This window comes from Trichosurus vulpecula, chromosome 9, assembly GCF_011100635.1.
Source record: "Trichosurus vulpecula isolate mTriVul1 chromosome 9, mTriVul1.pri, whole genome shotgun sequence".
Classification (NCBI taxonomy): domain Eukaryota; kingdom Metazoa; phylum Chordata; class Mammalia; order Diprotodontia; family Phalangeridae; genus Trichosurus; species Trichosurus vulpecula.
This window is the reverse complement of record NC_050581.1, coordinates 202,107,921-202,121,135: the sequence shown is the minus strand read 5'-3', so window position 1 is coordinate 202,121,135 and position 13,215 is coordinate 202,107,921. Positions and strand designations below refer to the sequence as shown.

The 13,215-nt window shown below is 48.4% G+C and overlaps 1 protein-coding gene across 1 annotated transcript in view; it reads right to left on the bottom strand.

Annotated features, from left to right (window-relative positions):
• Window positions 1-13,215, bottom strand: part of HECW1 (HECT, C2 and WW domain containing E3 ubiquitin protein ligase 1) — a 163,876-nt gene that overhangs the window by 74,908 nt on the left and 75,753 nt on the right. Inside the window, exons 5-6 of the mRNA XM_036739447.1 lie at window positions 12,970-13,139; window positions 2,648-2,790 (exon numbers count right to left, since the gene is read on the bottom strand). Coding sequence (XP_036595342.1) covers window positions 2,648-2,790; window positions 12,970-13,139 — 313 coding nt within the window. The remainder of the gene's footprint in view (window positions 1-2,647; window positions 2,791-12,969; window positions 13,140-13,215) is intronic.

Here is a 13,215-nt window from a genome sequence, read left to right as displayed (position 1 = left end):
AGTGATGCCAAATCCCAGGTGACCAGTAGCACACTCCCCAAGATCAAGAAGGGCTGGGTTCTTCCAGTACTGACAAAGGGACGGAGGATCTGCCCATCGACAAGGAAGGACATTCCCTGGGACCTGAGGCCATTCGAGGGATCCCAGCCGTGTCCCAGCTTGGAAGGATGACATCTAAGACAGTCCTCACTTAAGGGGACCTGCTGGGAGTAGCTGGTATGACAAGTGCTACTTTCCAGAAAACGCCCATAATTAGGAGAAACATCGGCCTACAGTTTGTCACAAGAGTATTTCAGGAACATTTTCTTTTTTCCCTCAAAACTTTTGAGCCCCAGACTTTGAATTCCTCGGAGGCAGATTAAGTGCAGGTCACATAGAGACTTCTGGCTGCTGGGGGGCGCCAGAGTGGACAGAATGCTGATCATGGAGTCAGGAAGACTGGAGCTAGAATTCTACCTTAGACACTTTCTGGTGGGATTCATCTCTAAAATGGCTGTAACACCAGCACCTGCCTTCCAGGGTTTTGTGAGGGTCCGATGAGATAAGCCTTCAAATGATGTAGAATTATTAGCCATGATGATGATCACTGTATCACTGGGATGGCTTCGAGAAGACCCTCAGAGAGGCAGGGCAGTAGCAGGACCACAGGTGTGAACCACTCAGAGAGCTAGCTTCTCTCATTGTGACCCAGGTGCTAGCCCTTTCCCCTCTAGAGCCTCTGGGTCCCAGTCTTTCCTTCTGCGGTTTCCCTGGGGTTTGCCCAGTTAATCCAGGGTCAGTGCGATAGAAAGAGGATAGGATTTGCATCTAGAGGGCCTGAGTTAAAATCCTGGCTTTGCCACTTACTGTCTGTGGAGCTTTGAGGAATTCTCTTCCTTAGTCTGTGACTCAGTTTCCTCATCTGTCAGAGGAGCTTGGACTAGGTGACTTGTAAGGGCACTTCTAAAATTCTGTGATCCCAAGGCTATAATTTATATCAGCCAGGAAGACAAGAATAGCCTGTGTGTCTATAACCTAAATGAAAACTGAGTAGAGAGGCAATGTGGAATGCTTGCCAGATTGTTGGAGACTGGGGATCTAGATTCAGCCTCGAGCTGGAAGACTTTGGAAAACTTACGGGCTCATAAATTGGGAGCTGGGAGGGCCCCAGAGGCCATCTAGTCCAACCTGTTTATTTAGTAGATGAGGATGCCAAGGCCCCCAAAGATTAAGCAATTTGCCCGGGTCCACCTAGGTAGTTTGTCATGGATGGGAATTAAGATACTCAAACTGCAAAGGGAAGGAGACCCATCTGAGTGGCTCACTAAGAAGACACAACATACCCAAAGGAAAAAAAAATAAGAGCCACAGAGAGAGACCTGCCTGTACTGTCTGTGGCATTGCGTTACGTGGCCACATTGGCCACATATCTTCATCAAACATGGGTCTCACTACCAATGAACTCCACATTTGTGTCCATTCTGCCTTTGGGAGCTGCCTCTGTGTGAGAGTGTGCCCTAGGCTTGTGATGGGAATGTTTGGTAGACATTTTTCACTATGTCATCTTAGTAAATGCTTTTGCTTTGAGCTAATCATGTCTTATGGATGACAATTAAATGTTACTTGCCCATGGGGGCTCGAAGACCCACAGAGTACCTTGAAATCTGATAATAACCAACCCTGGCCCCACCTTCCCCCCACCCTGGCCCTAATCTGTGAGTACTAAATTGAGGAGGTGTCCTACAAGGCTGCAACATTTGTATCTTCTTTCTTAGAACCCAGAAGGTATTTTACTGCTCATGAAAGTACCTAGAAGCTGTTGTGCACATTGACTTTTTTGTGGTTGTTGTTTTGCTTGCTTTTTAAATGGAATTATTTCTAAGTTGAACAGTTCTAAATATCCTAAGTGGGATTAGAACCCAGTCCTTTTCTGATTCCAGGGCCTGCCAAGCTGCCTTTCTATGCATTGCCCTATATGTGCTAGGACCCACTTGAGGGATATTAAGCAGGCTAAGAAATGGATCCTTCCCTGAAGTCCCTTAGAATCCATTTGGGGAAAAAAGATGGGCAAGAGAAAAGAAGTGGATCCCAGAGCTCTTCCAAGGTAGGAAAGCCCAGTGAGCAGAGGAAAAGCCAGGATTTAAGTATACAAGGGTATATGTACCCATGTGAGGGTATGTGCACACACACACACACACACACACACACACACACACACAGACATTGGTTCTGTGGTCTAAGGTAGAGCAGAATGAACCAAGCACCTGGCGCCTCCCAACTGGGCACTGAGTTTGGTGATGGGAAATATCATCATCCACAGCTTTTCCTAAGATCCTGGTATTCCCAAGAAGTCTCCTTAGGACATTCCACATGCATGGAAAAGGCTTGAGAGAATTAATGCTCAATTCACTCCATTTTCTCTGGATTCAGACATTAACAGCCCCTTGAGCTGGGGCCTTTCTCTGTGACCTGGGACTGCCGACTCTCACTAAAAATTCAGCAGATTATTCAACATAGGAAAAGCGAGAATGGTTTGCTCTGAGGCTCCAGCCAAGGAATTAATGGGTGGGGGTGGGGTGGGGGCTGGGGTGGGGAAAGGGTTCACCTCCTGGCTCACTCCCAGGGCAGGGCCTCCTCAGCTGGGTTAAATGAGACGAAGCATATTTACCCGATAGCGTGTCTCTCCAGAAGCCTTTGCACAGGCATGGACAGCTTCCCCAGGAAGCGTTTGATAATGGGGCGACTCTTGGCAAACTTGTCTTTCACCTCAATCTCTAGCACATCGGTAGGAAGGGAAACGAAGCTGAAATGCTGAAAGGAAAGAAGAGGCGAACTGAGAGGCAGAGCCACTGGCCAGCACTCCCCTCCAGCCTCCTTGGGGCCCCTGATGGCCAGCTCTTCCGGGAGCAAAAGTCAGGATGTGGAGATGGAGGAGGGATGCTCTGAGATAGCCCAGGAGAGACCACAGTGCTGTGTTAGTCAAATGGGCATTGTAGGTGCAGACCTTAGATCTGAGTTCAAATCCTGTCCCTGCAATTTGAGCTCGCCTTTTCTGGGCCTCAGTTTCTTCATTTGTAAAGTGACAGGGTTGAATTTCATGACCTCTAAGGTCCTTTCCATTTCTATATCTATGAACCTGAGAGCCAACCTATGGAAAAGTCCTTTCTAGGCTTCCAGGAACAAATGGACCATGCAGCTAAGCCATCAGCTCCTTCACTGAGAGCTGTCCAGTTTCTGGGTCCTGCCCAGGCTTCTCTACTGGCAGCCACATCTCTGGCATGCCTGGTGGGCAGACCAGGAGCTCATCCAGAGCAGGACTGATTTAAGGACAGGATGTCTCCTGTCTATGGACAAGCTGTCTGCTACCAGGTGGCAAAGCCCACCTACCTCCCCCAGGTCCCTGTTGGACTCTGCCCTGGTCCTCCACAGTGACCCCAGCTTCCCCTTTCACTTAGAATGGATCCCAGGAGGACCATAGGCCTGCACTCCTCAGACCGCAGCCTTAGCTGCTAGCTCCTCCAGGTCATCAGAGGCTCATGGTCCCAGTCCTTCCTCTGAGTTCCCTCCTTTGCATTCCCAGCCTCAGTTAGAGCTGTTTCTCTCAGCCCTCCTAGTCCCCAGAGAAGCAAGATTCTTCTGGGGCTGGAACTCAGGCCTGCCTGGTTAAGGCGAGCCAGGTCCCACCGCAGGACTAGACAAAGGAATAGAGGATATTCAGCTTGGAGAAGAGGACAAAGGAGCTGTCTTCACGTGTGTGTGAAAGAGGGCTCAGCCTGTCTCTGTTTGGCCAGAGGAGGCAGGACAAGGCTGTGTGTGGCATGGTGGGAGAAAGCTACAAGATGTAGGCTTGATGCCAAGACAAATTTTCTCAATGACTAGAGAAGCAGCAGGTGGTGGGGGAGATGGGATCCGACCTGGGAAGATCTGGGTTCAAGTCTTGACTCAGACATGCAAGTTACTTCCTAAGAATGTCATCTGCCTTGAGAAGATGTTGACCTGCCTGGTTAAGGGACTTTACTCCCTCCAGGAAGCTCTCCAGGACTTTAATCTGACAGGAAGGTGCTGACCTGCATTGGGAGAGGGGAAGTTCTCTAGAGCAATGAAAACATAGGTCTGGTCCCTATCCTGAAAAATGAAAGCTTTGGAAAAGTGAGGGGGAGAGGGAGGGAAGAGAGAGAGAGGGAAGAAGGGAGGGAGGAAAGGGGAGAAAGAGGGAAGGGGAAGGGAGAGGAAGGTAGGGAAGGGGAAGCAAGGAAGGGATGAAGGGAAGAAGGGAGGGAGGGAGGGAAGGAGGGAGGAAAGGAAGGAGGGAGGGAAGAAGGGAGGGATGGGTGAAGGGAGGGAGGGAAGGAGGGAGAGAGGGAAGGGAAGAAAGAGGGAAGGAAAGGGAGAGGGAGGGAGGGAAGGGGGAGCAAGGAAGGGATGAAGGGAAGAAGGAAGGGAGGGACAGAAGGAAGAAGGAGGGAGGGAGGGATGAAGAAAGGGAGGCAGGGAAGGAGGGTGAGAGGGAAGGGGGGAAAGAGGGAAGGAAAGGGAGAGGGAAGGAGGGAGGGAAGGAGGAAAGAGGGAAAGAAGGAGAGAGGGAGGGAAGCGGGGAGCTCCCCATTTATTTGAAAACCTCAAGCCAAGACTGGAGGACCACTGGCTGGGCTGGGGAATGCTGGACAGAGGATGTCCCTAAGTTCCCTTTCCACTGAGATTCTCTGGCTTAGAGGATGCTCTCCTTTCCATTTCCCCTGCTCTGACTTCTGTCCCCTGAACTTCCCTTAATTCCTTCCTCTTGGGAACATACCCCCTTTCCGGTATCTTATCCTTGTGTCTTTCCCACTGTCTCCACCCTTTTCTGGGGGCGGGGAGCCAAAGAAAAGCTCATGTCCTACCCTCCTCCCCCAAAGGTGGCAGGTTGGCAGAGCCTGGGGTGGCTGGGCCCTCCCTCCCCACTTCCCACGCCCCTCTTGTGCAGAAAGGAGTGTGGGCCAGCTGTCCAACTGTCTTGTCCCCAGGGTCCCCCACCCCTGTTACATTTGTACGTGCTCTTTATTGCCTTCTCTGGGTCCAGGATATTGGATCTCCCCAGGAGAAGGCAAGCTCACTTAGGGCAGAGACCGGTTTTCCAGTCTTGTCTTTTGGGTCCCAAGTTCAGGGACTGCCAGCTACATAGTGGTCACTTAGTAGAAGGTGAATTGGATGAACTGAAGCCTGGGCACAAGCAGCATCTGACCCAGAATAAATGCCGAAAACAAAGCCTGAGCCCCTGCCCCATTCCCCCAAGCAGGAGTGAGCCCCTGTGGGAGGGCTCTGTGTCCTTTCTGTCAGGCATCTGATTGACAGGTGCCACTCGAGTGTGTTTCTGACTCAGGACTTTTGTCCAGCCCCAGAGAAGTCCCTTTGCCCAGCAGCACATGGTATGTGCCAGCTCTTCTCCCTGGTCTGTGAGCCTGAGGAGGGAGATGGAGGGTCATGGGAAGGGGCAGGGACCTGGGATCTGGTGGGGCAATTCAGAACAAGGCAGAGCAGCTGGCAGAGGCATCTCAGAACTCATCCCATGGCCATCCCATGCCAGCCCTACACCACTCTATCCTATTGGGTTCTATTTGGTCCAGCCTATTCACTGAGGCACTGGGGGGGCCCCCACAATGCCTCGACCACTGCAATGGAATCAGGAAGAGCTGAGTTCAAATCCAGCCTCAGATACCGGTTGGTTCTGTGGTGCCAGGCTAATAATTTAGCCTCTGCCTCAACTTGCTCATCTGTAAAACGAGGACAAGAATATCCACTTTACAGGTTGTTGTGAGGACCCATTGAAAGGATAATTGTGATACTTTAGCTCTTCTTACTTGATTGAATAATTAATGCTGGCCCCCAGCATTTCAATTTCCCAAACAACAATTAGGCTTCTGCCGGCAGGCGGAGCCCTGCCCCACTTATTGGGGGAGAAACAAAGCCTCAGCCGGCACAGAGCTCACCGTCAGGAAGAGGAGTCTGACCGGCGCGGGCTCTCCATCATTCAGGAGGTGGACAGAGCAGAGGCTTAGAGGGAGGCCCAAAGGGATGGTGTCAGCGACAGGATAGATCAGGGCGGACTTCTGGGAGAAGGCGGCATCAAAGTTAAGAAGTGTGGGAAGGCAAAAGGTGAAGAGGAGGAGGGAGATTTCAGACAATCCATCCCACGCAGAATGACCAGGAGGGGACCCATCAGCACGGATGACTTATTAAAAAGCTTGGGCATCGTTGTGTGTTCTTGCTGCGGCTTAGGCTAAAGGTCTCCAAGGTACAGCAGGATGAAGTCACCAGAGCGTGCACTGGCCGTGCTTCCTCGGCAGGCACGTGGGGCTGTCCCCCCGCCAAGCTTCGAGCATCTCAACCCAGTTCTGTCTGAAGCTGAGACTGAGCAAAGGTGCTGGACAACATGATTAATTGGGAGTAACTGGAACAAAGAGCACTTTTCTGCCCTTTGCAAATAAAACAAAACAAGATTTGTAGCCGCCAGTTACAGAGTGCTCGGTAAACATCCTGTTAAGGCGAGGTCCACAGGCATCATCCCCTTTCTTCAGACAAGAGACCGAGCTTCAGAGACATGGTGATTTGTCCAGGATCACACTAGTTAGTGTGTGTGTGTGTGTGTGTGTGTGTATGGGGACACAGGATTTGGAATCTTAGCTTCAAGTCCAACCCTTCCCATGATGATATTATGTTACTGTTACTTTTGCAGGTTCTTTATTGTTTGTGGGAAAGAGAAGGAATTTGAGGTCTGGGTTTAAGGGGCACAAGGGCTTCCTCTGGTGAAGCATTAGTAGGAGACTGCCCAAGTGGCCTGGGCTTAACAGCAAAGAATCTGGACCCTGAACTGGATGCTTGGTCCCTTAAGAATGCTCAGCCACAGAATGGAATTTAAAGAATTTCAGAAGGAGATCTTGACAAACTAGACAGTGTACAGAAAAGATCTCTCTGATGGGGAGGGGTCTAGAATTCATGTTATGTGGCGAACAAGAGAAGATATAGATTAGGATGTGGTCACTGGTTTAAAAAATCTGAAGGGCTATAACGTGGAGGAGAGACACTGTAGCTTCCAGTGGAAGGCCTAGAACCAATGGATTAAAATGCCAAATGAAGGCAAGTTTCCTTTCTATGTATGCTAGACATGTCTAACAGTGTGCTACTTTGTGAGATCAGTGTTCAAAACAATAAAGAAGGTGACTGAAGGAAAAAAAGAATTTCAGAGGTGGATGTTGTCAGAGTCATAGAATCCAACCTATCCCTGAATGGAGCTGAGGGTTTCAAGGGGCAGAAGTGATAGGAGATGGTTATCCGGGCAGGGGACACAGACTGTGCAGAGGACTAGAGGTTGCTCTCATACCAGATACAGTATGTAGCAGAGTGTGTGAGGGAAAGTAATGTGATATGGGGTGGGGTGTATGTGTGGGAGGAGACTGGAGCCAGACTGTAAAGGGCTCTAAATGACAAAAGTGGAGTTTGTAGTTGGTCCTGGAGGTGATAGGGAGCCACAGAAGCCTTTTGAGAAGGAGAAGGATGTAGTCTGACCTGTGTGCTATGTGTGTGGCAGCTGTGTGGTGGAGGGGAATGGAAAGACAGGAGAATTGCTCCTTATCTTGCTTCTGTTTTTACTTCTCAAAATTTAATTTTATTTATACTTGAAAATCAGACCCTGGTCACAACATACTGATGAAGCCAGATTAAAAATATTCATTATCTCTAGAGCTGGGTGGACCCTCAAGTGCCATCCAGCTGAAACCCTTCATTAGACAGCTGAGGAAATGAAATTCCAGGAAGGTTGTGACTAGCCTGAGGTCACAGAAGGAGTAAGAATAATCCTGGCTTGTATTTACAGAGTGCCTACTGTGTGCTAGGCATTGTGTGTGCCAGACTAGCCTGAGGTCACAGAGGGAGTAAAAATAATCCTGGCTTGTATTTACAGAGTGCCTACTATGTGCTAGGCATTGTGTGTGCCAGACTAACTTAAGGTCACAGAGGGAGTAAGAATAATCCTGCCTTTATTTACAGTGTGCCCACTATGTGCTAGGCATTTTGTGTGCCAGGCATTGCCTAAGGGCTTTACAAATAACAACAACATTAATAATAGCTAGTATTTATGTAGCGCCTACTATGTGCCTAGTACTGTGCTAAGCACTTTGCAATTATCCCACTTGAGTCCCACAACAGCTCTGCGAAGGGGCTATTATTATCACCCCCATTTTGTAGTTGAAGAAGCCAAGGCAAACAGAGATTAAGTGACTTTCCCAAGGTCACACAATTAGTAAATGTCGATTTTTAACTTGTCTTCCTGATTGTAGATCCAGAGCTCTATCCACTAAGCCACCTTGATGTCTTACCTTGTAAATGTCAGGGTTAAATTTGAACTCACATATGTCCAGAGCTAGTTCTTTTCCTGATGGGTCTCAGTGCTTCCCTCATTGCAGTACTTGGGGTACCATCTTTATTGTGGGGGCTCTGAGAGTGGGTTGACCATGACCTTAGAAGATCTCTCCGTTTATATACCAGGTCTGTTCTGCTCATTCTAGAAATGCCCCATAGAAGGCTCAAGAGCAGGCTGGGGCTATCAAGCATTGACTTTCCATCTCTATGGTCCGTGTAGCCCCAAGGGTTGTACAGATGTACCTGGGGACTGAGAATGCCTCCCCCCACCCCTGCACCCCAGGCCTCCACATCTCTGATCTTGAGATGGCAGATCCTGAGATCCCCTTGAACAGACATGTCTCCCTAATGGTTTTCAAGATGTAGAAGAGAGTGAGGCTTCTTGGAAAGCTCAGAGTTTCCACTTCAGCCACAAGATAAGGTTTGATTATTCTTAGAAGATAAAAATATTCTGGAAAGATCAGAGTGTGGCCTCTGATTGCCTGGAGGAACCAGCTCTCCAAAGGAATCAAGCCCATGGCACCTTTATTTACTTTCATGACTGCCATGAAGTTACAGCAAGCATTGGCTTGGAGCATCAAAGGGAAAGAACATGGGTGGTGTGCTGGAAGGGGTAAAGGAGCAGGAGGTAATATGGGGCATTTCTTTACTAAAGAAAGATCCAGGCTGATAGCTTGTGCAGACCCACATCACAAACAGAGTCTGAGACCCTCTTTACTTCAATTCCCAGAGATGTGGGAAACAGAAGACCTCCACTGTCTGCAACAGCCTTACGCACTTACCAACATGGGAGACCCGAGTGGGGGAGTGGTGGAGAGACTGCTTCATAGCTGGAGAGAATTGGGTGGGAGTGTATGCAATTTCCCATATTCACGCAAAGTCAAAAATGGGCAAGAGGCTGAGAAAACAGCTCCCCAAGAGAGTGGCATAATTCAGAAATATTGTCTTTATAAAGGACATACGTATGTGCATATATCAGCATCTGGGAAAAAGGAAGAAAAGGAATTGGGCGCTAGGTGGTGCCATAGTGCACAGAGTGCTGGGCCTGGAATCTGGAAGACTCATCTTCCTGAGCTCACATCTGACCTCAGACACTTAGTAGCTGTGTGACCCTGGGCAAGTAGCTTCAACCTATTTGCCTCAGTTTCCTCATCTGTAAAGTGAGCTGGAGAAGGAAATGGGAAACCACTCCAGCGCTCTGCCAAGAAAACCCCAAGTGGGGTCACGGAGAGTCAACACGACTGAAATGACTGAACAGCAACAAGCAAAATCAACAAAGGAAAGCCTTAAGGTTAAGGCAGATTGGGAAAGGCTTTCTGAAGGTCGGATTTTAAGTGGGACTTGAAGGAGGTCAACAGCAGCTGTTTGGTTTGGATGATTCAGAATCACAGAATTGGAGAGTTGAGAAGGACTTCAGAAATCTCCAATATGGCATTCCAGGTGGTTGCCCCCTTGTGGCCACCTCCTCTCAGGCCAGCCCATTCTGGTTCCGTTTGGCTCTCTTGGTTAGGAGGTTTTCCTAACACTGAACCCAAATGGGCCTCTTGATTGCTTCCCCTGCCCCGCCCCTCACCTCTTTCTTCTGACCTTTATTCCACTGGCCAGCCCTTCAACCACTGGAACACAGCTTTCTCGCCTCCCCAGGCTAAACATTTCCAGGTCCTTCAATAACTTACATGTTTACAAAACAAAGTCTAAAGTTAATTCTTTCAGGTTGGAGTATACTCCAAACTTTCCCTATTTGGGAGGTATCCCAGATGACCAATGAAGCAATTAATAGACAAGAAGCGCCTGACATTTGCCAGATTCTGGGGATACCAAGACAAAAATTAATATTCTGCCCCATTGATGGTGAGCTTCCTGACTTTTTGCCTTTGTTTCACACAGTGCCTGGCACACAGTAGGGGCTTCATAAATGTTTATTATCTGATGCTCTCAAGGAGTTTATGTTTTATCGGGACAGACAGTATACAGAGACAGGCAGCCCCACAATAGATCTAGACGATGAGGCTGGAGGGTACTGTCACTGGAGTGGGGGGAATCAGGAAGGACTTCTTCTAGAAGGCGGTGCTTGAAGGAAACTAGAGAGAGGCAGAGGTTAGAGGAGTGCATTCCAGCTTTGGGGGATGGCCAGGTCAAATGCTTAGCATGCTGTGGATGAGGAATAGTAGGAAGGCCCTAGGCTACAGAGTCATGTGTCATAAAGATTTCAAGTTAGGTTGGGGACAGGATATGAAGGGCTTCCAATCACAGAGGAATTTTGCTCCTAGAAGAGACACTGAAGCTTACTGAGGGAGGGGACTGACAGGGTTAGACTTTTTTGCTTTGGGGAAATCACTTTGGTAGCTGTGGGGAGGATGGATGGCAGATGGGAAGCACCTTTGAGGCAGAGGCCAACAAGGGGCTGATGCCACAATCCAAGAGAGAGGTGATGAAGTCATGAACTGAGGTGTGATCTATGGGAGTGGAGAGAGCAGAACATAGGGGAGATGACATAGAGGTGTAAATGACAGTATTCGGCAGCTGTTAGGACTGGGGGGTGAAGGAGAGTGGGGGATGACTCTAGAGTGGCAGATGTGGGTGACTGGAAGTATGGTGGCACCTTAAGCAGGAGAGAGGAGTTCCAAAGAGAGGTAGGTTTGGAGGAAAGGTGATGAGTTCTGTTTTAGACATGTTGCGTTTGAGATAAATATCCAGTTTGAAATGTCCCATTGGTGGAGAGAGAGAGACAGACAGAGACAGAGATAGGCAGAGAAAGACACAGAGAGATAGAGAGACAGAGGCAGAGAGACAGAGACAGACAGAGAAAGAGACAGACACACAGAGAGAGACACAGAGAGACAGAGGCAGAGAGAGAGACAGAGGTAGAGTTAGAGAGACAGAAAGAGACAGAGGTAGAAAGAGAGACAGAGGCAGAAAGAGACCTGGGAGACACACACACACACACACACACACACACACAGAGACAGAGAGAGAGAGAGACAGAGAGAGAGAGAGACAGAGAGAGAGAGAGAGAGAGAGAGAGAGAGAGAGAGAGAGAGAGAGAGACAGAGACAGAGAGAGAGAGAGAGAGACAGAGAGAGAGAGAGAGAGACAGAGACAGAGACAGAGAGAGCGACAGAGACAGAGAGAGACAGACAGAGACAGAGGGAGAGAGAGAGAGAGAGAGAGAGAGAGAGAGAGAGAGTGAGAGAGACAGACAGAGAGAGTGCTGCAGGCTTCAGAAAGCTCAGGTAGGATGAGGATTTAGCAAAGATAATCAGATTTGATAATTAAGAGACATCAGAACCTTTGGAGAGTCAACTTTCGGTTGAGTGATGAGGCCAGAAGCCAGCTGGCAGACAGCTGAGAAATGAGAGACAGTAGAAGTAGAGGCAATGACTGGAGATTGCTTTATCTATGAGATTGTCTGGGAAAGGGAGGTGAGATAAAGAACAAGAGAGGAGGACTGCTGCTCTAGTGAAAGGGTCTTTTTTTTTGATTCAGGGGTGGGAGAGACAGCTGGCTGGGATGCTGTAAACAGCACCAATAATACACACAATTTGCTCTCAGAAATCAGAAGAATTCTAAACTCTTCTCCACACTTGGGGCCCAGGAGATCCTTCTATTAGAGTATGTGTGGGGAAGGAAAGGTTGTATTGTAGTAGAGAGTGTTCTGGCCTTGGCATCAAGAAATCCTGCCTCCGACACTTCCTAGAGGCATGGTCCTGCACCTTAGACAATTCTCTAGTTAGTTCTTATCTGCTAAGTCACAAATAGGCTGCCATCCTGACATCCCATCTCATCCCTGCATTTATCAGCTATGTGACCACGGGCAAGTTACTTCACCTTTATGGGCCTCAGTTTCCTTGTATGTAAAAAGGGTATATTCCTGCCTGTAGTGCCTGTCTGCCAAGGCTGTTGTGAATCTCAAATGCTATGTCTGTATGGCACTTCACAAACCTTAAAGCGATATATAAACATCAGCTCTGATTGTCCCTGGCACCAGATGCTAGACCCCCCATGAATTAGGCAAGAACTGAGGATGCCAATTTCCAGTCAAGTTTTCTGGGCCCATTTGCAGCTAGCTTGATAATAATATGAAACCACATTCATTCCATTGGTTATAATTCTTTTTTGCAACATGACTAATGTGAAAATATGTTTAATGTGAATGTATATCTAGAGCTTATATCAGATTGTACACCATCTTGGGGAGGGGGAGGGGGGAGAAGGAGGGGGAGAAAATTTGGAACTCAAAAGCTTGTGGTACTGAATGTTGTAAACTAAAAATAAATTAATTAATTTAAAAGAAAAAAAATGAAACCACAGAGGGAAATCAGATCCAAGTGAAGAACATGCATTTCATTCTTGGACTCCCCAGGGAGCTTTGGAGCAAGACATAATCTCTGAAGATGCATATTTGCTTAGCAGGTCATGTGAGACAATCAGGTCATGTCCTATGGCATTCACTTTACATATGAACTGAATGGAAGACAAGGGCTGACTAGCCAGGTAGTGGCCATCAGCATGTGCTGCCTTGAATTTGTCTCACTCTGTCCTAGAGTTCACCTCCCCTTCTCCCGCCCTCCTGCCCTGCCTCTTCCCTGTGCATACCTCAGCTTGCCAGATGGGGTTCACAGTGTTACATATGATCTTAGACCTCTTCTCCTGGCCATGGTGAGGAAGAGCCGGAAAGATGCTGTGCTTCCCCGGCTGGATGGAAATCTTCAGATAAGGATCTGGGTTAAAGAACATCCCTTTCTTCAGCCCCATGGCCTGGAAATCTATTAAAGGAAAATTCAAAGGGTGAAATTTATTTCTGAGGAATCCTTGCTGAGATTGGTCCTTGTCCAAGAGGAA